Below are 24,941 nucleotides of genomic sequence, written 5' to 3'. Positions count from 1 at the left end.
CAACTGAGTTTGTAAAATGTGTAACCAGTGAAAATTAGTGTTTTGAATTCTGAGAGTGCTGGTTTGAACTGCTCCAAACCCATATCCCATATGTTTCCTCAAATATTTTAACCCCTGACTCCTCTGTGTTTGGCTTGAGGCTGAAAAGTACAGATTACTTGATGCCCATGGCAAGTGCTGTTGCAACAGGGAAATGATGTCAACCCCTGCAGTGCAATTCATAACTCGATGTGGATAAATTCACTTACTGGCAATTTAGAAGAAAACACACTGGTGCTGTGCCAGCTGGAGCCAGATGGTGACTGAAATTATTCAAATCATGCGTGCTGCAAACCTCTGAAAGATTGCAAAATATCCCAAGCATGGATGGGATCCTAATACAAACCCAATTGGTGTATAGAGAGTATTTGCAAACAGCGTATGCTATGATTTGCTACTGTTTAATTGTAATCTTTCCTTTCCCTGTTTTCTAGGTTCAACTAATCCACTATAACCATGAGCTGTACACAAATGTCACAGAAGCTGCAAAGAGTCCTAATGGGTTGGTGGTAGTTTCCATATTTATGAAAGTAAGTGTTCAGTATTATCAATACTTAATATATAGACAATAGACTTATTTTCCCATGAACTGTAAATCTAGGAGTTGGACTCCTCATTATACTACAGCAATACCCAGAGGCTCTGATCTTGAATCCAGAGACACCATCATCCTAGGAACTGAATGCATAATCTCTACTCCAAAGCATTTACAATGTAATGCAAGGAAAATGGAAAGGGATAAGGGAAGGGGTGGGGGGAATCCCTTACATCATAAACATCAAACTTAACACTTTAATGGCTATGACAAAAGCTACTGTTTTTGCAAATTTGGTATTTCTTCATGAAATGTTATTCATTCAGTTTAAAGTAAGTCTCTCCCAGTAGGCTGAGGCCCTGGGAAAGGGCGCATTTGGACACATGCTGATGTTTCAAGTGAGCAAACTTAAGTTTTTTCTCAGAGTGTTATTTAAAGCATCGTAAACTATCAAAACCGAGAGACCATTAAAAGTCAATCTTTTACTATCTTCCATTTCACAGAGCTAGAAAGACCTGTGAATACTTTTTCATATTTTGGTTTCCGTCCGGTTACATTATGCATAATTAGGTCTATAAATTACAGTGATCTAGCACTGAACTCCATAGTTTACTCAAACCTCCTTAATCTTGTTGGAGAAACCTTTTTTCTCATTTTGTATGAAGAATGCATTTCCCCCCAAAACGTTGTCATATTCTGCCATTATGTATCTTTCATCACTCTAAAAAAGCACATATTTCTCAATACGTGCTTCACGCTGAAATAAATAGCTTTCATCAGACTTTATGCAGTGGATATCTCTCAGTTCCCTTTAGGACTCCTCAATCCCATTTCATAAACTTCCTGACAAAGCATTAACTTCAGAATTAAAATATGCATTTCACAGAGTATATTGAATAATGAGATATAAAAGGGCAATTTTCATGCAGCTCTAATATTGAAGAAAGATATTTGGGATACCTTTTTTCATCCAAAATATACTGTATTACATCCCAATGATCTCACTTGAATTTGCACAAAAGGATACAATTGAAACAAGCCTTGAAAGTGCCCAGTAGGCCAATTATGTCTAAATAACACATCGCTCATGTGCTTGCTGAGTTACACACCTCTTGCAACGAGCCACAAAATTTGGTATTTGCTTCACGGTATTTTTCTCTAGGCCTCCTCATCTAATTTAAATGTCCAGAGTAGTTCAAAAACCTCTAAGAGGAGAAGTAACTATCTGGATTTCCACAGAATGCAACATGAACACAGTTTTCCTGAAGGCTCCCTGTCAAGCAGAGCTGGATCACAGCTTGTCCAGTAGCCCACTTATTTTCCTAAACCTTTATTAAACTTTTTGTGAAGTTTTCCATTTTCAGAATAAATTGATTTCTTTCTAGATAAATGCTGGGTTTGTAACAGCAGCATCTGGTTCCTGATAAAAAAAACACAGAATAACTGAAAGATAAGTGGGATGGTTGAAGGTTCAGTTACTAAAATGCCTCCATAGCAACATGTGACACCAATTTGTTTCTACACAATAATAATTTTGCCATTTGCAGTGCAGTAAAATCTCTTGTTAAATTATTGTTAATAATCAACAATGATTTTGTTGATACAGTACATATGACCCCCAAAAACCCCAAAGCCACAATGCAACAACAGTTCCCCTAAGGCCTCTACCATTTTCCCTTCTCAGTCCTCTTTAGGTATGGTATGTTTGATGTAGACGACATTTTCTGTGTCTGTATATGTGTATGTACACATATTTATAAGCGCATGTGGGTGAAATTTAGGGGATTTCATACCTGTATAGAAAACAGAGAGAAGACAGCTTTTATTTGCAATTTAAATAGTCTGCTGCAAGGGAAGTAGATTTCTCAATAAAGAGAAGAATAATAGAATACTACATGAACATCCTGCCTAATAATATTAAACCACCTGCAAATCCCAAAGCTGTTGGGGAATAAACCTGCACACAAGTTTGTATTCAAGCGCTGAGTTATATTCATTCTGTATGCAAGTACTCACACTTGTATTCAGGCACTGAGTTACATTCATCCTGTGTACAAGTACTCACACTTGTATTCAGGCATTGAGTTATATTAATCCTGTTCTCTCATCCCTAAGAGGTTTTTTTATTTATTTTTAGTACCAACTTCCTAGCAAGTTTTGTTACAAAAATATCCAAGTAATTATTTCCTCTTCCCACAGCAGCGCAAAAAAAAGGCAGAAACAGTTTGGAGGAATGTCAGGAGAAAGAGAATGAGAGAGTGTGTGCGTGCACATGAAACAGCTGCACTTCCAAAACGGAACTGGTTGTGAGCAGGTTTTAACATTGTACATTTTCTCTTCTGTAGGTATCTGAATCATCAAATCCATTTCTAAATCGTATGCTTAACAGAGACACCATAACGAGAATAACATATAAAAGTAAGTTTGTTTAAATTTACTGTGGCTGACAGCTGTATGCTTTTAGTATCAAATAACACATTTAGCGATCCACAGAAACAAGAGGCATTTCATTACAAGCAAAAATTACAAGTTTGCATTGCCAGCAGCTCTGCATGACAGACTTGGGAACCTGAAAAATCTAGGAAGGTCATCAGTTCAGCAAATGAATTTTGAACTTCCAAGTCTATTTTATGTTTGAACAAGCAATAAATTAGTGAAATTATACTTAACAAATACATCCACTATATTCACACAGAATACTCAGGAGAAACTGCCTACTCTTAGCAATAAAACATACAGAGCAGGCAGGATTAAATCAAATCAAGTTATGTCAAGATAGCTGCATCGTTAACTGTGGATTTAGTATTCATTAATGCTTTTTGTACCAAAAAGTGATGACATTTCTATTCAACTATTGCTGTATTTAATGCATATGTAAAGAGGTCATTAACATAGCATGTATATTTGTTGTATTCACACTTGGAAAGCCTTTAACAGATAATGCTCAATAATATCATGTTAGCATATTGAACTTGTGGAAATCTGGAGCTTAAATGTCAGTGAAAATTAGGCTAGTTTAGAGAAAGCAATGAAAAATACATATCTCTCAAGAGAACAAATGAATCCTCTTCTCCTGAAAACCTTATTCCCTTTGTCAAATATTCACTTAAATTCCAAGCAGCCATTAAGTTAAGTTAAATGATACCAGAATTTCACTTTCAGAAAGTCCACAGCAAACTGAAAAAATAAGGAAAATGTCATGAAACTCAACCTTCCTCTGTTCTTATGAATGTCCTCACATTTTTCATAAACTTCATTGCGTTTGCTTTTGGTTATGAATGCTAGAAGAGACTTGTTCATGCTCACTGGAATGAGATGCTTGTCAGGACTCCAGGGTTTGGTTCACAAGTCTGCTAGGGTTTGCCTCAGTTTACCTCTCTAAATGCAGTAGATTGTACTATATACCCTGCAACAACATAGTGTTATTTGGACGACTTTGCATCTGAAACCCCAGAGATCTCAAATATCCATTTAACTTCAACAAAAGTCACTGAACTTCATGTTTATGATGGAACAGCTTGGAGAGATCCCTAAAGTACACACTGATTGCTTTTCATGGATTCCATCTTTCCCCCTTCATCCCTGCAAAGCCAGGATTGTAAAAAGCGTAGATTTGAGAACAATAGAAATGAAAAGCAGAGAATTTACCCACTAATTCTTGAACAAGAGAGCACTAGAAAGATTTTGAGTCTTTCTCAAATTCAGAACTTGAATGGAACCAACCCAGCCCCATTCTGAAGTAGATATTTCTTTGTACTTTCCTATAGCACACACCTTTCTTCTTCTTGAGGTTTCTCTAATTTCACCATACACTTAACAAATCTTATTACCTCTTCGGTCCAAGTTAGAGGCCTCTATTATGATAAAACTCTATTCTGCATGATACCTGTAGAGAGGAAGGTGGCAGAGGGTTCCCTTCAGAACATTTTCTCCAGATTGTTCTATCAGTATGAAATGTCTTGTTCTCTGCATGGGAGCAGCTGAGATTAACCCAGTTTTTAGGCTGCCTGACTCGATTCCTTGCAAAAACACAGTAGTACTGTTTTGTATATGCTTCCTGCCTACCAGTGCTGCTGCGGCATCCTGGAGTCAGGAAACTGTCATTCAGGCTGTATGTGCTTTTACAGGCTCTTTCACTCCCAAACTCCTGGCTTCTGTCTAGGGACCAGCCAGATCTCTGACTGTACCACTGAGGAAGCTGCTTTTCCCCATGGACACACACACAGACCTGTCAGGTCTCACATGCTGAATAAGAGTCTTGCCACATTTTTCCCATCACATCAGCTCTATCTCATGCATTCACAGGAGTGTCGCAGACTGTTTTGTATTCCGTGGCCCTATATGCTACAATAGCTGGTGGCCAGCAGAGCAAAGACAGGACAACTTGGGGTAGCTTAAGAGCAGAGGAAATGCCATGATTAGGGATGCCACTCGAGAGAGGGTGGGAAGGCACCAGCATCATCTTGCCCCTGTTGCATGAGCGAGCAAGCATGCAACCCTCACCCACCCCAGAGGGCAAGAACACCTTCCCTATACAGGATATTCTATGTGTACACTACACTTAGGAGCGGGCACTCGTCCTCTAGAGGTGACAGCATCCTTCAACTCTTCCTTGAGTATTTTGCCTCCTTGAAAGAAAATGCAATTCCAATCACACCTAAGTTCAGGTTTACTAAATGAAGTTTTGTCTGAAGATGAATTCATAACATAGCCTGCAAAAAATCAACCATCAACAGATCCGTTTTAATTTTTAACCACTATTATCACCAACAAGTTTATCTGTTACAATGAAATCCTTGGTAGACACAATGCACATCATATTCTGCAGGGCACTGGGTTACTTAATGTAGTAACAAGTATTGACCTAGAATTTTTAGTGTAAATTGGGAAAGTGAAAGCGTTATTGGAAGTAATTTTGCAGTTGTCTTGCGTGATGGATTATAGCATCATTGCTGAAAACTAATCCTACCTCTTTGGTTGCGAGGAATTCTAGTTTGCCTTTAGCAGATGGAGCTTTCTAGCTTGTGCTTTAGGGGTCCCCTCCTGAAGTCAGTACTCAGCAGGCCACTGACAAAATGACCAGTCCAGTGTGCTCAATAGGAGCATGGAGCAAATCGTAAAGTGGAGCATAGGTTTAGAGTCAGGACAGTTAGTAACGTAACTGAAGTACTTCTTTGAAAGAACAGCAACAAAGCTAAGAGCTATCTATGCTGTTGCTGAAATTTCCGTGAGCAAAATGCATTGAAAGGGGAATTTTTACTCTTGGATATTAATGGCTACACTGAAGTGGACCCCAAGGAATTTTTAAGCCAATTTTAAATGCTTATTATATTTTGTTATCACAGCCCAAAGAATCTACTGTGAACTAGTTAAAACAAGCATTCTTTCAAACAGGCTTTAGTCAGAAGCCATGTGAATATCTCTAAAGAAAAACTGCTTTAATATTCCTCTTTAAGTAATACATTTGAGGGGATAAGTTAGTTTTCTTTCACAGAAGTTATGCTACGTTAGCTTTCACCCAGTGTTTGCTTAACACTGGAAAGAAGTAACATTGTAGATTCTCAAAATTCCAGATAAAAATTCAGCCTTGCCATTCTCCACCAGAATACAGCCACATGTTCAGCTAGGCAGAAGAGCTGTAAAATGCTGGGTTTCCTCAAATTCAATCTTCAGCCGGTTTATAAATAATGAAAAAGTGAATAAAATATTCCAGCTTTAAGATATTATCCCAGAAAAGCTTTAGGATTCAGGTTTCTGGAAATAAGAGATTATTAATTTCTCAAGGTTCATGTTTCAGTGAGAAGGGGTCTCAGAAGGGCTGAGCTCCTGCAGCTCCTGTCACAAGCAGTAAGAGCTTGGCACTCTCAAACCAAGCCCAAATGAATTGACCTCAGGTATTTGAACTGAGCCTCAGTCAGCCCGGCTCTAAGTGACTCGTGAAGGCTGGGAAATGGAGAAACGCTGTTTCAGCATTAAAAAGCTGAGGATCTCTACGTTCCTTACCCTGTACCTCTAATGTGGTTACAGCTGTGCCTTTCGGATTATCAGGTTATGAACTTAAAAATCAAACGGACCTTCCTTCATTCAGTAAATAATGTATTCCCTATGAATACTACTGGTTTAAAAAGAGAATGTACATAGACTTTGATGTGAGAGCAGACACCACGTGCCTATTACAAATCTAGGGATAAAAGAAGAGGATTCCCATTATTTGCTAAGAAAATTTTCAGAGGCACAGCCTTTATTTAAATGAATATGAAATCTAATTTTTATAGAGTTTATGAGTTCAGAAATCACCCTAAGGCACCAGTGGATCAAAATAAATAGAACGTGGGCTGTAGAAGGGAATGAGGATGAGAATACAGTAAAGGCTAAATGGGTTCATTAAAGGAAGTTTCTTACTGGCAAGAGATCACACACAGAGATTTTGACCATTTTGAACTACATACTTACACTAACGTAAGACAAGACATTAAAGTGTTGCAGCCTAATATTAGTGCAAACCCACCAGTTCTGTTTCAGTTCCAGAATGGGAAACCTTTATCAAGATGTGGGGAAAGGGAAACAGCTGTTCATGGGAAAAATGTTGAGAACCAAATGCTTATTCTTTAGTCTTTTCTCAGGTCATTCTCATGGAGTCATCTGACTTCCTATGGGAATATAACCCATATAAAGGCATGAAAACATACTGCTTTTACTTGACTGAACTCTTTTATTTACTTCATTCACTACTGTTTTCCCCTTTCCCTGAAGTGATACTTTCCTCCAGTTTCCCATTAATCACAATTGAGATTTTAATTCACTGTCTCTCCTTAAACATATTCCAAGTGAAGACAGAGACAACGAACCAGGTTTGGAGACATTTCGCTGCTGGGTGCTGGTGAGGGAGGTGGTCACCCATTTTGTAGGCCCCCATTACGCAAGCAAGGTAACTTAAGCAGTTAATCTGAAGCTCAATAGGGCTGAGGAAAACATCTCTCCTGATTTTAAGAGCACTGGCATATGTCAGGCTTGCCTGAGTAAGAAAGTCCCTGTCCCACACTGTTACACGCCATATTCCACCCCTGAAGCATTATGTTCTGGGAATTACTAAAGACTGTAAATCCACGGACAAAAGTTAGAAGCCCATGTCAAAATAATGAATTACATTGTCTATTAAAGCAATTGAGGCAACTCCAAACCCCCATGATTGCCTCCACTAATGCCAGCAGTAAATCTGTATCTGTATCTTCCATTTGATAAGTTGTCCTATTGTAATAATCCATGCACTGTTGTGAATACAAATTAGTCAACTAGAATGTGGTACACACAAAATATGATATATATCTCATCACTATCCCTCATCTGTATTAATCCTTAGTTAGCTTTCCATCTCCTAGTAAACATTTCAACATAACTTCCGCCTTATTTAAATCATTTTAGCCCAGCCAGACTCAGTATGGATGTGAAAGCAGATTCAGTCCTTAGAGGTTGAAAGTATGTATTCTGACTGACTCCGTGCCATTTGGAGCTAACACACCACTCTACATGGTTCATAAATAATGAAGAGGATGTTCATGCGGGAAAGGGAAAAAATGTGCGATGACTCATTGGAAACAGGCACTGGCTTCAAAAAAATGCATTCATTCTTTTCTCAAGTAATCCTAGCAAAATTACTGCTGCACTACAAATAATGTTTTAATGAATAGGACACGGGTGTATTCAGTCAGCTCTAGCTGTTAAAATTTAACAGCATTTGGACTCTAATATTAGGGCAATGGTTTTGCACTTTGTCTGCAAAACTGTGGCTTTAGAAAGACTCCGTACCCCAGGACCAGTGAAGGCTGAGCATGATATAACAGGTGACAGTCAGCCACCTATAAGACAATAATAGTACTTTCCCCTCTGCTTGAGGAACCAGCTATATGCAGGGCAATTACCCTGGCTTGAAGTGCAGGAGCATGGCAGAAGGCTGCATTTCTGACAGACATGAAAGGACATGCCTACATTATATTTTGCAAAATAACATTTAAAATATGAAATAACTGTAAAGCACTGATCAATGTGGTATGAATGTTACACTTCAACTGGTGCTTTAGCCACTAATACTACCCCAGACACCTAGATCATGTTGACTGCGCTACGTCAAAATAAAAGGTCACATTTGCTTTGAAAGAATAAAAAAGAAATTAAAAAAACCCACAACTTTTTAAACTTACAGCAAATGGTACGTTAAAAACAGAATCCAACTGAAATGCCTAAATTCTTGACACTGACATAGAAGATGCACTTTCAACATTTTCCTTTAGTCCAAGGAATATCCTCTGGTTTATTTGCACTATCTTCCTTGCCTTCAATTACAGTCAATGCCTTCAATTACAGTAAATTTATCTTGTGTATTGAGAGGGGAAACACACCTAAAATATACATTTTTCCTTGCCCACATTTTAGCACTCACTCTGCAGATGATCCAGACTGAACACATTACATGCAAGTGAAAGCATGCAAAGAGTTTTCACATTACAGCTCACAAACAGCCCAGCTTTCTCCAAGATACATGACAGCAGTAGCATATAAGAAGTAAAGGGTGTGTATTATAGAGTATTTCCTATTAAGTAACTCCTGCAGTCTTAAGATTTGGCAGGAAAATTTGAGCTCCAGTTTTGACAGCACTGCCAGAAATATTGTAGGGCCAGCATTACACCAGGGAAATAGTGCACAAAGAGTAGAAAAGGCTGAGGAACTTTGATGCATTTTGAAAGATATATCTCATTATATTTTGGTACATGCCCACAGAGCGAATTCTGGTGCGAAAGGATAGCTCATTAATTCCAAAAGTGAGACCCTAGTAAGCTGCTTTCCAGCATACTCTTCCACCCCGATTTTCTCATTCTGAGTGAGCTTGCACTGCATCCACCCCCACTGTGCACATGAAAGCCAGCAAGCTTCACTGAGCAGCTTTATTACCATGCATTAACCTTAACTTCCTCCTGTGGTAGAAGGGCAGTTAAGTTTTAACACTTTGGCCTTCCCAAGGCTTTGCTGAGCAAAAGTTGTTAATCACTCCAAAATATGGTAAGTCCACATTCTCCAAAGACTGCTCCATCTAAATAGCAGCAACTTCAAGCAGCTTTTAACTCTAGCTCTTAAACAGGATTCAGAGTTTCACTGCAATTGTTTGTGTTAAACTCACAGAAGGTGTGTACAGTCATCTAAGAGTAGAACTCAACACAAGGATTAATGAATTCATGCTAGTTTTTCTTGTCCAAACTGTTGGAGCATTCAGAAACATGCATTCAGTACACCTCACATTTCAATAAAACTCATGATAATGTCAGGGGTAAGGACCACACACCAAAAAGGTGGGATTTTTTTTTTATGAAGCTGCTGTTTTATCTCAGTTGTTTTCCTTCCTCATTCTCCAGATGATGCATACTTACTACAGGGGCTTAATATTGAGGAACTCTATCCAGAGACTTCTAGTTTCATTACGTATGATGGGTCAATGACAATTCCACCCTGCTATGAAACAGCAAGCTGGATAATAATGAACAAACCTGTCTACATAACAAGGATGCAGGTAAGAACAATTTAAAAGTTACTGAATCTAGTATAGCTACAAAAGCATAAAGATAAATACTTGTAGCTTTACATGCAAAATTAGATTCAACCTTTTATTAAACCTCTGCCTGAAATTTATATAGTTTGCAGAAGCACTGAAGAGTTTCTTGCCAAAATACACACACACGCGCTTCGAGGTGGGCCCCACTTTCAGTGAGGGTTTGAACCAAATCGTCTCCAGCAGTCTCTTCCAAACTAAGTTATCCTATGATTCTGACAATAAACACATGGGGATTCTAAAACAAGTATAGCAGCGTTGTACAAAAATAATTGGGGTTATTAAGTATGACGAAGGCCGTTTTTAGGTCAGAAAGAAACAGGTAAATTGTGAGTGACATGTGTAGCCATCTTAATACCAGTTGATAGCACAGTAATAGGACAGAGATCCAACATATGGGGCCTTCTTGAAAATAAATCAGGTAGTGTTTTCTGAAGTAGAATAAGATGACAGGACAGATATTGCAAATATCTTCAGGAAAATCAGCTTGACAAATTGAAGCCTCTGTTAGAAAGGAACAGGATAAATTATGCAAAAGAAACTACTGTCCATTTCATAGTCAAAATTAATGCTGCTGAGGACACACCAGTGTCCTTCACGCAGCAGTGAAAAAGTGGTAGAGATGACCATTCTGTGTGACTTCCTTGCAATCCAAGGCCTAACATCAAAAACCAACAAATTTAACACCAACTTCAGTGTTCTCCAGAGCTCCCATCAGTGAGTTGCCTACAGAACCGTGAGTTGAACTAGAATCCCAAAGGAACACTTGAGGCACCATCTGCTGTCCTGGGCATGCAGCAGAAGCAATCTGTCCCAAAAAAATGAAACAAGGAATGATAAAACAACCCTAAATATTACTTCGGGATTTAAAATCATGTTGACATTGTAAATAAGATGACTTTAAAAAGCCTGAGAGATGTTTTATCTTTGTGATACTCTTTTCTGTCCAATTTTGTCTTGACACAGAGAAAGCACTGTGTTTCCTTTCTAAATGGGTAATTTGGGAGAATGACACAGCTGAGCACAGACATGCTGTACATTCTGAACTTATCAAGCAGGGGACCCAAACATTTTCCTGCAAGCTACATTCTTAGTTACAACATTAAAGTACAAAGCAAGAATTAGAATATTTCTAACGTCTATGCTAGTACCTGCGAGTTATAATCTCATGATAGTTACTCCTTGTCATGCTTTACTGGTTAGTTACATCCTCCATTATTACGGCTGCAAATTGATTTCGTGGATTACTTACTAATTACATTGTGTGCTCAGACTGAAAAAGTAATGCACAGCTCAGGTTGTCCGTGGAAGCTGGTATGTAAATCCCAGCTACTGGAATTTCCCATTTAAGCATTAAATGCCACAACAAAACCTCTTTAATTGTACACTGATATGGAAAATGCTTTCTTTTTATCTTTTTAAACCAAAATATTTTGAAGGTTTCTGATTTACAAACTGCAGCTTTTTATTTTCCTCTCTCCAGTTTCCTATACAAAGTTAGAAAGGTTGTGGTTGACTTGAACCAGTTAAGATGCTTTCAGCACAGTTGCATAGTCATCCTAAGAACCAGTGCTATCTGCTTGTAGTTTGCATCCAGCCACTGCTGGGCGCACCGACAGTCCTGGATGATTCAGCAGTTCCCTCTCAGCTGATCTGTAAAACCATCTCAACAGAAGGCCAGAGTCTACTGTCAGAACATTATAGACACAGCACAGACAATATCAAGACAGACCTGTCAATGGAGAGAGGATTTCACTTTTTACATCATTAATTTTATGACTTCAGCAGCATGGCTGTCAGTTATCCTTTCCATCCTGACTGCCCGTACCTGGTTCTTGAGCACCATCATCCAAACCTGTGTCTTCTCAAATGATAGCTACACTAACAGCTGCAAAACTTAGGAAATTAGCTCTTGTTATTCATCAAGTTCATTTTCTCTGCACCAGCTACTGCCATCCAGTACTGGGGATTCTATTTGTTCCCTGATCAGCCAAGGACACCTCATACCATTTTCATTTGCTTCACACACAAGTAGTTACTTTGGTTTAAAATGAGGCTCAGAAACAGGACCACAGAAGGAATGGTTTTACATCAAGTTAACTCTTTCAACCCACCTCTGATTACAAACCACTGAAATACTGTTTTACTTTCATTTATTAAGTCTATTTAATAGTGTTGTATGTTGTTTACTTACAGGAAAGCCTAGCACTAAATATCCTTGTTCTGTATTTTGTACAGATGCATTCTTTACGACTGCTAAGCCAGAATCAGCCATCACAGATATTTCTGAGCATGAGCGACAATTTCAGACCAGTCCAGCCTCTCAACAATCGATGCATCCGAACCAATATCAACTTTAGTTTACAGGGGAAAGATTGCCCAAACAATAGAGCACAGAAACTACAGTATAGAGGTACGTTCTACCTGCAGAATAATCCTTTCTATGCTTACACTGAGCTCTTATCTTTGAGAAAGACAAGTGCATAGTAATACATACAAGTAAAAACAGATGAAACTACAGATCTGGGGGACTAATGGTATGAATCAAACATTACATATTTGAAGTGAATGAGGAAACTTGCCCAGAAACGCGCAGGAAAAGCATGACAAAACACAGTCTGGAACATCCAATGTTTTCTTAAAAGGAGACAGGACAGGCCTTCAGTTTTCTAGCCTCATTTTAAAGTCTTTTCACTTTACCAAGTGCATTTAACTTTTACCTTGGAAAAAAAAAAAGGGGGACGAGTTAATCTTGAAGGTCTCAAACAAAAGAATAAATTTCACTTTGGGGGTGCACCACCATAACAAACACCCAAATTGCAAAGTGTTGTATTATGCAATGGGTATTATAAGCTAAAACGCAGACACTTGCTGGTGAGTCCTAAACTGCCACAGCTGGGGCTTGCAGCTGAGCTGTAGTGTGTTTTATGCCTCTTTTAGCCTATGCCCACACAGTTCTATTACCTGCAATAATGGTGTAAAAGTGCTTTGTTATCCATAACATTACAGGTATAAAGGAGTACTACTGAAGGGTGGAAGATAAAGCACATATTCAGCAACAAGGCTGATGACCGAATTGTAATACTTCAAAGAAACAGAGTTAATTCTTTTCCAGAAAGAGGAGGAAACAGCCTCCTGGCTTTTGCCAGACATTTTAAATGCCTAATACACTGTTAAATCCAACCAGTTCCCTATTTGGTAAAGCATAATTGGTTTTGTTTTGTTTCTCTTTCCTTTCAGTAAATGAATGGCTCCTCAAGTAAGAAAGACAGAGCAGGCAGAACCCATAACCTCAGTGGAATGCTACTACTGTGAATTGACATAATCTAGAATGCACCCAACCTCACTCTCTTTGGGTTCGGACAGCACTGGTAACGTGCTGTAGGAAAAGAGCTGCCATGCTGGGAACTCAAAATTCATTCATATGATCGGTGGCAAATAAAAAAAAGTAAAAAATAAAAAAAAAGACAGTATTACAGTAAATGTGATTACAATTTTCCTGAACTAATTTAGCTTCACAAAGAAAGACTTTGCAGCCTTTGTACATAGGAAATTCTTCCTCTTTTCCCCCCTCCCTCAAATTAAAAAAAACAATTAAAAATGATTAAAAAAAAAAAAAAGAACGAAAAAAGGTGGCTCGGTACAGCATCAAAGTGGAGTTGTGTTCTGTGTGCCAAGTAATCCTTGGAAGCTCTCATTTCACTGTCATTAATGGATACTGACAAGACAGAACAAGACGACTGTAGAGGAAACTTATTTCTGGGTTATGAACTTTCTGTTAATTTCATTTCAAAAGGGGCAGAGATAAGTATTGTAAATATATCACTGCAGAATATAAAGGAAATGGAACTATTTCCCTCTGTCACATATCTGTAGTAGGATTTGCCAAAATCAGAATTGATCCATTTTCTGTTTCTCATTTTACAACAGGTCATACGTTGTGTTGGTTACTATTAACAACTCAATAAATGTGTTTAACAAATTCATTTAGTAAACTTGCTATGATTTATTCTGTTCCTTTTTCAAATAATAAGCCTCTACTATTTGTGGCTGCATTATTTGTTGTAGTATTTTTTTTCTTCTTTTATTTCCCCCTTTTATTTTTTTACTGGATTTATTTGTTTGCAGCCAATTTAAGTGAGTTAATGGCCATTGGAAATGCACTCAAAGCCAGTATAACTTTAACTCCACTTTATGGTCCCTCATTAACAGGAACTGGGCTCAGAAGCAGAAAGCATTTGAAACCTATCTCAGTTTGAAATTGCCATTTTCCCTGCTGAATCCATTATCGGGACAAACCAACTCAATCCTGGAAACTGGTGGTGGAAAGGGATATCTTTTCTTTACAGATAAAGCAGGAGCTGACCAAGTAAAAGCGAATGCCTTTTTTCTTGTTTATAATGGTCATTCACTGTGTTTGGTTACTGTCAAGAACTCAATAAATGTGTTTAACAAGTTCACATTGTGCATGTTTGATCTTCTTGCATATTAAGGGATTTGTTTTCTTCTTATTTAATCTGGAGAGGGGGCAGACCTCACGCTATTCCATTCCTGATGCTCACTTTGTGAAACATAACATGTTGGAGTTCACAGAAAATAAGATGACACTACGAAGTACTATGCCTGACCAATGATTCGTGTGTACCAAATGGAAAACCAGGCATTACAAGAAGTGAAAGGGAACTGAACCACTGTCAGGAAGTTACAGATACTGCAGGTCAACCAGCCTCAACATAACACACGCATCATGTCACCTCTGGCTGAAGAGGACAGTGCAGGTGACATCAGACAGCAAACTCTTGAGTCTATGCTGCAGACAGCAGTTTGGGAAGACTGTAACTTGTGTGACCTCATCTGACACATAAAAAGATATCGGCACAGTGAAAATGTGCATGAGATGGCATCGAGGAGACTCTCAAAGTAGGTACATTGATGCGGATGGAAACATAAAAGGAACCTGAAGTTGTCATTAACAATTCAATTGCCCAGTGAAAGCTGTAGGGAAAACACTAGTGAAAGAGTGGAGGCTGGCCCGGATGGGCTGGCACACAGCGACTGCACTGTTTGTAGCAGGGTTCTGGGCTGATGACCCTGGCCCAGGATGCTGTTAGCACAAATAATACCTGATCCTTGAGTTATTTCATTCTGAGCATTTCAAATGACTTCCACATACCAGCTTAATGCTGTGCAGTGATCTGAAAAATCCACCACACAAGCACAGAAATGGCATCCTGAGTATTACACTGTGGATTAATATTGTCAAATTGTGCAGCTGAAATAAAGCAAAATCATCACCACAGATTTACCAAGCTGATAAAAACTGAGAAACAACACAAGTCACACATTTAGTATTTTTGAGTTGCCATAGCAATCTATAACTTTTAAGCTTATGGTGTAAGGATTCTTTCTGTTGCTTGTTTGGGTGGTTTGGGGTTTTTGAAGCTTCTCCTAGGATTAAGTATGTAAAGTTACCGAGAGCATAAAACCCGTAATGTTTCAATCTCTATTTCTGGACAAATACCTGGCAGTTGTTGATCCAGGTTTGGCAGTGGCAGAAGGTAGGGAAGATAAGCTAGGCCTCCAATATAAAACTTTCAAATAAGTAATAAAACCTATTTTCTATTTTACTGAAAACTGATTGAAGGGATTTAAGAGGAGGGAGAAATACAATAGGAGGGACTAGTCCAAGGAAGGAGTCATGCTGTGCTTTGGATTAGGTGAGGCAGCAATACCGAAGCCCTACAAACAGAGAAGTGAAGCAATTATGAGACACTGCAAATATATTTTAAACTCTTTTTTTGTAAACTAATGGATGCCATCTCACCATGATTTGTTTAGGGGGTTCTTTAAATAACAGATCACAGGAGAAATTGACCAAACTAAAGCTTAGAATTAAATATCTTGCACATTCCTCAAATCCAGACATCTAGCTCCAGTTTTTCATATCAGGCACATGTATCTGTGTCAAGAGACACCGAGCATCCAAAGCAAGCCACACCTTATCACAAAGCCTTTAAGCAAAAAGATAAAGCCTCAGTATCAAGCAGCTGGCACAATCTCCTGCATTGCAAGTCTATGCAGTACAGCAACACGTGCACAGTGTAATCCCTCCAACCTTAGCGCTTTGTGTCCACAGTGCTCATCCCAAGTCTGATTGCACATGGAGCTCACTACTTTGTAGTAAGAGCTGAATTTGTGGCTTCAATAACACCCCCCTGCCCAAGCCATTCAGATCATGAGTGAGATTCTTTGGTTGTGATAAGGCTCAGTGCAGGCATGAGCTGCCTGGCAGGGACTATAAACCTCACAACACTCAGTAATGAACAATCACCAGCACAGCTAGGACTAGGTTGCCACGCCATGATGGTAACAACTGGGAGGAAATGCTCAAGTTTGATCTTGTGCTATCACAGTTAAGACTATGCTATCAAACCAGGTACCAAACTTACTGAGCTCATTTGATGACAAAAAGCAAGAGAAAAGCAAGATTTAGAGTACTGCAAAAGCCTCTGTTTCAAGTAGTTTTCATATTTTTTCCTTTAAGTTAATCAGAAAGAACTGACAGGAGAACTGGAAACGGTCAGTATATCTTATTGCAAATAGCAGAAATGCAGCAAGAAGACATTTTGCATGTTCTGCTGTACATCTCAAAGCTCTAGTACTGGACACTACCCAAAAAATCCCAGCTGTTTGGTTCCTGTACTCAACACAACACACATTTTTCAGGGAGCTCAGCCATAACTGCTCCATGTTTTGATTTTTTTATTAGATTTTATTCCCTAGCTCTAGCAGCTGACAAACCAGAGAGAGTTTGCTGTAAGAAATGCTGATTTATTAGCAAATGGCTTGCTGCAGCTCTCACCAGCATACCGTAAAATTATTCAAGGAGCCTGCTTGCACGGTAGAGAACAAGAACCATTTATAATGTGAAACTAATGCAGGCAAACATTTGCTGTTTCTTACAGTGTCAGGCTTCTATTCTAATAACTAAAGATGTGTCAAACACATACTCAGCAGAGAAAATGAAAGATGGGATAATAAGTCTTCCAAGGACAGGAAAATAACCCTTAGTATTTAGATAGAGCAAAAATTCCTTAGAAGTATTAGAAAAATAGAAAGAAAAATATACACTGTTTATGAATTCAGGTGGATGCTTCCACCCTGGAAGGGAATGAAGAGTCAAAAGTAAATCCAAGGGAAGCAAAGTTACAGCTGCAAATACAATAGTTGCCCCCAGAATGAAGGTTAAGGCCGTGAACTTCAGCCTTGGGTGGCTGTTCCCAGCACAAAGGGACAGTCAACACCCAGCAAAGAGATCTCATTTTCCAAGACACCCAGGGACTTGCATCCAGGGCATAGGTTCAAATGCACAAGGGTAGCGGGTTTGCTTGACCAAGGGAAAGCAGTGCTGAGTCACACTCACAATGTGCTTCCTGATTCTTTGACTGCCACTCTGGATGTGCCTCCTTGGTGCTGTGTTGGGTGATTTTGTGAACTTGACTCCACAGCTCTACAAAGAAATCAGAGTCTGCCAGAAATACCTCGTGCTCTGCATCACTTACTGTCCTGCTGCACACCTATGTTCAAGTTGAGGCTACTTGGAACTTCATCTATGCAAAGCTAGTGTCCCAGGGACAAAGCAGACCTCGCTTTTATTGCAGTGATGGTAGGATTAACTGAGGAAGGAGCCATGGTGGGCTGATGCAGCCGAGAAAGAATAAAATAAAGCAGGTGAAATTCACCAAGTCTTCCAATAATGAGGCTCTTTCTACTAAAGATCTATTCTTCAACTCTGTCTCTGTTTTTCATCACACTGTGCCAGGCAGGCAGCACATGAAATGCAATGGCACTTGGGGGTGTACAGCCCTGGTGCTGGCTTTCAGCTCAGAGCCCATCTGCCTCCATTCCCTTCCTGTGTCATTCTTGCTCAGGCAGCTCTTTAGTTTATTAGTGAGCCTTTCAGATTCTTCTATACCCACATACTTTCCATGCACAGCAAGATAATTATTCCCAGGGCAGGGATATTTTTTCTCACTAGCCATTTAGAGCCCTATTTTCTCATCCTCCGTTTAAAGAGTATTTATCCTTCAGAGGCTGGCTCATAACGCAGTTACAGCACTGTCTGGATTTCCACTGCACATGCAAACAGTGGCCACCTTCACACTAAAGGCAAATTGCAAGCTCAGTTCTCTGAGCAAGGATTGAGAATCGTTCCATGGCAAGCTACCAGCCCGCCCTTGCAACTGGCTGGTTGTTGTGCTTTTGTATGAGTAACGTTTCACAGGAGGCTCATCTGCACAGAGCAGTGACCAAAGCTGCAAGCCTGAAAGTGAGCAAGTCTCCAGCAGCCTGACTGCATGGCCTGCAGAAACACATCCAGAAGCTGATATATGGATGTACTGTTGTGATTCATTACGTTGCTACAATACAACTCAAGCAAAACAGCAGATACACCCACTGCTATTGCCAGGGCACAACACTAGGAATACATGACATGCCTTTTGTTTCCCTGCCTCAATGCATCCATGCTAGTTTTCACCACATGAGTCTCAATATCAGCTAGATCAGAAAGGAAAATACATGAGCTAGCTACTAGTAACCTGTCCTACTGTACACACCTAAAACATGTATTAGGGAAAAGCCCTTGTCCCTCCTTATCTCTGTCATAGTGTTTATATGCACATACCAACTTTGTTTTCCAGCACAGAAGTGTTTCTGCAATATTATAGATCATATATTCCATTTTGAGGGATGATTTTCATTCACAAGCAGTGCACACAACCATGTAAACAAAAGACATGGGAAATCCAGGACCTAGCTCAAGTTCAGAGAGCCCACATTCAGCCACAACAAACCTATTTGAGCTCTATTTACATCTACTTGGTGCCGCACTGAGATTCGGAAAGAACTGATCTTGCTACCCATGTAAAATGGATGAGAAAGGAAACAACTATCTAGGAGGCAAGAATGAGGTTATATTGTTTAAGCTGTAGCGGCTTGCTTTATTATTATATTTGTTTGCATGGCTGTGTTTTTTTTATACGGTTTTATTACTTCTTCAATTTTAACACCTCAGAATTACAGCATCAGGTTCTTTTTCCTCATATTGGTTGTTTACTTGCAGTTTTATAATAAATTTTCAGAAGTTAATGACAGTTGCTTGGGGCATTCAAGAGAAGAATATGTCCTATGAAAAATGATATTAAGGTTCCTTACATAAAGGATTCTTCAAAGTTAGATCGTACAGGAAGAAAGGAACATATTTGATACCATTTTCATGCTTCTCAAAGCCAAAAAATATTGAAAGATACAAACACAAAGCAAAGAAACTTCCCCAAACTTTACAGCCTTAAAGATATATTTTCTTTTAAGAGAATTTACCTTTATTTGATTTACAAAACAGAGCACAGGAATAAGGTTCTCTGCAAGCAGCTCCATAAATCTTGTGAAATGACTAACAAGAGACACCCAGCAATGGAAGTTGGTTGCTTTTCTAGGCTAGGATTTGTCACTGTGAATCAGAATGTACTGTGAAAAGGTAGTAAAGTTTAGTGAGTGATTGTGACAGGCTGGAGCTTAGCAGGGGGAGCAACCCCTTTGCATTTCAGGAGTGGGCGTTTTATCATGATGAAATGAAAGTAAGAAAAGTCAGACAAGACTGACTTCAAGATCTTTCTCTTAATGAAAGTTTTTATGTCAACTGTCGTTCCAATGCTAATATCAACACTTCTGTGGAAGAATAGCACCGTAGTAACATTCATTAGGGATGTCAGAAGCATCCCACAACATATGGTGTCTCAAATCCAATTACTTTTCTATTCAAACCATGACCTTGAATGGGTTTTTAAAAGAAGAAAGAACAAAGAAACAAAGCCCTTTTTGCTTATTTTATGGTGTAGTGGCAAAGTACTAAAATGCAGAACTACGTCAAAACGGCTTTTGTTTGTTTTGTACCATGTACATAGAAAAGGACATTTTGAGATACTTTTGTCAGCCATTGGCTGGATTTGGCTTAAAGCATCCCTCTTCAGAAGGCTAACACTGAACTTCTCTGTATCCCACATAGCCTCAAGCTTAAATTCCTCTCTGCATTGTGATAACCCCACACCCAGAGGCTTCACAGTCACCAGGTTCTCCTTAGTGCAGCTGCCAACTGCATCATTTCCAAACATCAGTCTTCCCAGTTCAATCCATGCAAAAAAGGACTGAACAATTTAGAACAGTGTTTTTCAGGCTGTTATTTAGGCCCTACATTATTTCCTGCCTAATTCAGGAAACCAAAGAAACCCTTTCCTCTATATTTACCTTTTGAAAGCACTAACTTCCCACAAGAATAGGGATATCATAGTGCTGCTACACTGTGGTTATGGAAAGCTTACAATTACTTGCTATCTTTGTGCAAGTTCTTCCAAAACCAGATTACACTGTTACAATATGAACATCCATGCCTTTAATGGTGCAATTAAATCTGGAGCAATTCGCATAGATATTTACCACAGCTCTTCACTGAGCTTTGCTGAAATAATCCAAATCATTCTTGCATTTTAATGCATAAAAATATGTAATTATGTTTAGCATATGTCCATTTGTTATGCACAGTCACTGGAAATCAAATTCTCTTTGAATATATTTTCTAATTGATATTTAGAAACACAGCAGACAAAATAAGTGCTGGACCTGGGTTATCACAAAGATAAATACACTGACATAAGCCTCTGTTACCCTTTTTAATGGTGAGGAGAACATTAATTCAAGACATTCACTCATGAAAATATTCATAATTTTCCTTTTAACTTTAACCTACAAGCTGTGGAAAGATCAAATATGATTAATATTTTAGAAAAAGAAATCTTGATGAAAGAAAAATCTAGGGGGAAAAAGAGAACTCGGGGTATACACCATGCAAACAAATGAACTGAAAGGGTTGACTTGCCTCAACAGCCATCAGTATTACTCATGAGAATAGAGCTCAACAAGAGAAGCCATCTTTTAACATATTCCACATTTGCAGTGTTATTTATAATGGGAACTGAGCAGAATGAGAAGCTGACAGCACAAGAGGAAATATGGTCATTCAAGAGAAGCAGTAATCAGCTTTCTGGAACTTCCCCACAGCCTGGGGCTTGTGAGATGGTTGTGGAAACCTGTGGCAAATCACTGCCTCCTCTTACATCCCTGTTCACACCTAAGAAAATGTGATAAAACCTTAGCACAATAGGGGAGGGTTCATATAAGAACAACTACAACAACAATTCCAAAACTGCAGTAATAGAAGCCCTTATAGTATTTTGGATGGATTCGCAGCAGGCACAGCCAGAACGGTGCACTATTGCCCATCACTACCTCCAGGGATACCGAGAAAGAAGCCTAATCCCTATCCAGTGCCATAGGAATTGTTAAATCTGCCTGACCAGCAGGAATTGAGCTCTCAGACTACTGCCAGCAATGGTTAGGTATCAGTATTTAGCATTCAGATAATTATGCTAATTTTCCAAATGCCCTGAAAATGACGTATCACCCTTTCTAGATGAGGAACCTGAAACGGGCTTCAGAGGCAAGTACAGAGCTACTCAAAGTCATCCCGCAAGAACACCAAGTTCTGTGCCCAAGCTGCACCTCCAAATAGTTGTTTTCCATTTCCAGTCCATTTCACTGCTTGCATATTTTCCTCTGCAGCTTCTCACTCCCCACAGTGAGCACAAAGATAAGCACACTGAAGAGCTTGCTGAGCAACATCAGATAGCGTAAAAAAAAAATGTAAAAAATAGAAATCAAAGCATACCAAAGTCTGTTCTTCAAAGCTTAGAACAGGCTTTCATAACATGCACAAACAGCAAGATAAACAAAGCATTATGAGGAAATAGAAATGTTACTTTAAAAGCAAAAACGTATAAGGGTAAGAATGAAAAGAGGACAGCAAAATGCAACAAATGCAAAACAAAAACAGTAGTAACTATTCTGATGTCATGTTGCTCAGAATAACTACAGTAAGATGGTAACAAATGCTTCTATTAACACTGAACCCCGTCCTTTTGCTGTTTCATACTGGCCAAATATGGGGAGGACAAAACCACTGATAATGTCTGACCCAAAGCCAGTGCCTAATGACAAGTCCAGTGTTAGTGATGTGATTCAGATTCATTAGCAATACCTTTAAGAAATATTCATGTCTACGCAATTTTTAGAAGGGGGAACACTTTCCTGAGAGAACTGAAACACAAAAGCTCGTACACAGGCGATGTTCTCTGTGTTGTGACACAGAGGAGTCTCTTCAGACCTCTGGATCATCTGTCATTGTGCTCAAGAGCCGTTGCCATGAGACAACTTTTGCCAATTTTATTTTTATGTACTTAAAGGGCCAAGTTCAGCAGTGATTGATTTTTAATGGTGACTTTACAGAGACCACACAATGTGCAAGTGCAGTAACATACAAATTACAGAACAACCCTTACTGAAGAATTCAACATATGAAGGACCGTACTCCTTAAAACACCTCACTGTGAACAATCACTTCATTAATGCTCTGATCCCTAAGCATTATTTTTATTATCTTTATTATTTACTGCATCCTTTACCTAGAAAAGCCATTAGAAGGTCTAATCTCATGAGGTGTCATAATTGCTTTTTTTCTATTTTCTGTCAGCAGCTGAACAATGGCTGTTGCAGCTCAAGGCTGAAATCCGTGTCCTAGTATTTTGCTTTCCCTTCCCATCACAATAGATGAAGTAACTCCTTTCTCCCAGATACATTTCAGCACTGCATCTGCATTTGATTCCACTGGGAAAAATTCTCTCTAATTGGCAAACCATTTTGTGCTTCATAAGAACAGAAGGTGATACAGAAATGCAAGATGTAGGGGCTTATCAGAGAACACTCACAGCCCACCTGGATATGGTAATGAGAAAAACAGGCCCCAGACACCTCACACAAACATACTGTGAACCTTCAAATGCATGGGAAACAACAAGCTAAAATCAGTGCATCACATACTTTGCTGTCACTCTTGTTAACTAATGAAAAATAACCCAGGATCCTACCACTGGCACTGACATACCCTGTATCACCAAAATCTTGCAGTTGATACTAGGGCATTTCACTGCCCATACTGTCCTTCACATACCTGATACATTTATAGACCCGGAAAAGGACACGTAAGCACTGCACTCATCTTCATTACCAATATCAAATGCAAGAGAGAACTCAGGAAAGACCGTCATTCAAGTTAACTCTGACATTTGAAACTAGAGCAAACAAATTCAGCACATTGCTTATATTCATTTACAAGGTATCATGGATGGACAGATTCATGAAGGAGCCTGCCGAGACTAGTAGAAAAATATAAAAAGCACGTTGAGATAGGACTGCCCAATGCACGTAGTGACTGAGTTACAGACCAGAATGTCTCAAACCTGTTATTGTTTTCTTCCCTCAGATTTTCAGCGATATCTGTGGTTTATCCCTGTAAGACAGCAAATCCTGGGCCTGACCTTTCTCCAGAAGAGGCCAAAGAACAAAGACATTGCAACCTAATCATTAGCCTTCACAGAGCATTCTCTAATTCCCACCAAAAGGCTACAGCAGTAATCCTGATTTGACCACAGAGTACCATGAATCCCAATTTCAAAACTATTGAAAGAAGCAACATTACCTGCAGGGACATGAAACCTGTTGAATCACCATTGTTTTCTTCGCTTTGTATTGCCTGGACATGAAGCAAGATCTCTTCAGCTTTCTGAAACTTGGTCATGAGAAGCAGATGAGCAGAAGTCCTAGAGTCAGAAACAAAAAATGAATAGAGATCAGACAGAAGCACAGTCTGAGTTGAAGATGCATCACCCACACTTGAGAACAACCTTTTTTCTCCACCTTCATTGAGTCAGCCAAAACTTATTTCAAGAAACTCTCCTTTTGTAGGAGTTTCTCACCTACAAACTTTGCACAATCTGTGTGAACACAGAGACCTGGTGAAACAACATTGCCACATAGAACCACAGAGTATGCCTATACTCTTGTACGAAAACCCAACAACAGGCCTGGCTTTAAAACAAAAAAGAGTCAGATCCCTGTTGTGTTTTCACTTAAAACCCCTCAAGCCAGCACACTTAAAGTTCGGCTGGATGCTGTCAGCAGAGTTACATTTATTCATTTCTTTAATAGCAAAGTTTCTTCTACTTTTACATTCAAATTTGTTTCTTAATTCCATCAAACTAAGCTAACTTCCTTTGCACAATTTTGCATTTGCACCATTCTAAACTACAAGATGAAGATGTCTAAAAAGCCATTACATTATCTTGTGTCACGCAAGTTATAACTGACTCCAGATTTCTCTTAAATCTGACTTCTTTTATATCCATGTGTGCTTATATGCTAAGGAACCAGTTTAATAAACAGATACCAATTCTTTTCTCTTCCTGCTGAACACATTATAACTTTAATTTCTATATAGTTTTAAACACGCACACAGTGCCATGGTTGCAGTAGTCACCGATTATTCTATAACAGTTGGGCAAGTCATATATCACAGCTCTGGCATACAGATGTTATTGTCTTCATCTCGTGTTTTCAGAGCCCTGAGGATTTTCATTTTTTAGGTTGATACCATAATTTCTCATGTTGTCAGTTCCAAACGTGTATTGACAAGACTGTCAAGAAGGTGCCTTTTGTGCATTTATTTTCTCTCCTTCAGTTAATTCAAAGCTTTTCAAATTACAAGGAAGATAATTTATTCTTTAAGGTGTAAATAAATTCAATTGAGAAAATGCATTTAAA

The 24,941-nt window shown here is 39.0% G+C and overlaps 1 protein-coding gene and 1 long non-coding RNA gene across 5 annotated transcripts in view; one reads left to right on the top strand and one right to left on the bottom strand.

The window, feature by feature from the left end:
- The window catches only part of CA10 (carbonic anhydrase 10), a 194,598-nt gene extending 180,028 nt beyond the window's left edge, over positions 1-14,570 (top strand). For all 3 annotated transcript variants that reach the window (XM_065693410.1, XM_065693409.1, XM_065693408.1), the window contains exons 6-10: positions 474-569; positions 2,920-2,992; positions 9,979-10,133; positions 12,411-12,585; positions 13,413-14,570. In XM_065693410.1, the coding sequence (XP_065549482.1) occupies positions 474-569; positions 2,920-2,992; positions 9,979-10,133; positions 12,411-12,585; positions 13,413-13,435 (522 nt within the window). In that variant the 3' untranslated portion in view covers positions 13,436-14,570. The remainder of the gene's footprint in view (positions 1-473; positions 570-2,919; positions 2,993-9,978; positions 10,134-12,410; positions 12,586-13,412) is intronic.
- Positions 10,356-24,941, bottom strand: part of LOC136021316 (uncharacterized) — a 72,445-nt gene continuing 57,859 nt past the window's right edge. For both annotated transcript variants that reach the window (XR_010615733.1, XR_010615732.1), the window contains 2 exons: positions 23,821-23,941; positions 10,356-10,980 (listed from right to left, as the gene is read on the bottom strand). This is a non-coding gene — a long non-coding RNA (uncharacterized LOC136021316). The remainder of the gene's footprint in view (positions 10,981-23,820; positions 23,942-24,941) is intronic.

Source organism: Lathamus discolor, chromosome 13 (genome assembly GCF_037157495.1).
Source record: "Lathamus discolor isolate bLatDis1 chromosome 13, bLatDis1.hap1, whole genome shotgun sequence".
Taxonomy (NCBI): domain Eukaryota; kingdom Metazoa; phylum Chordata; class Aves; order Psittaciformes; family Psittacidae; genus Lathamus; species Lathamus discolor.
Note: the sequence above shows the minus strand (reverse complement) of the source record. Positions and strands in the feature narration are given on the sequence as shown.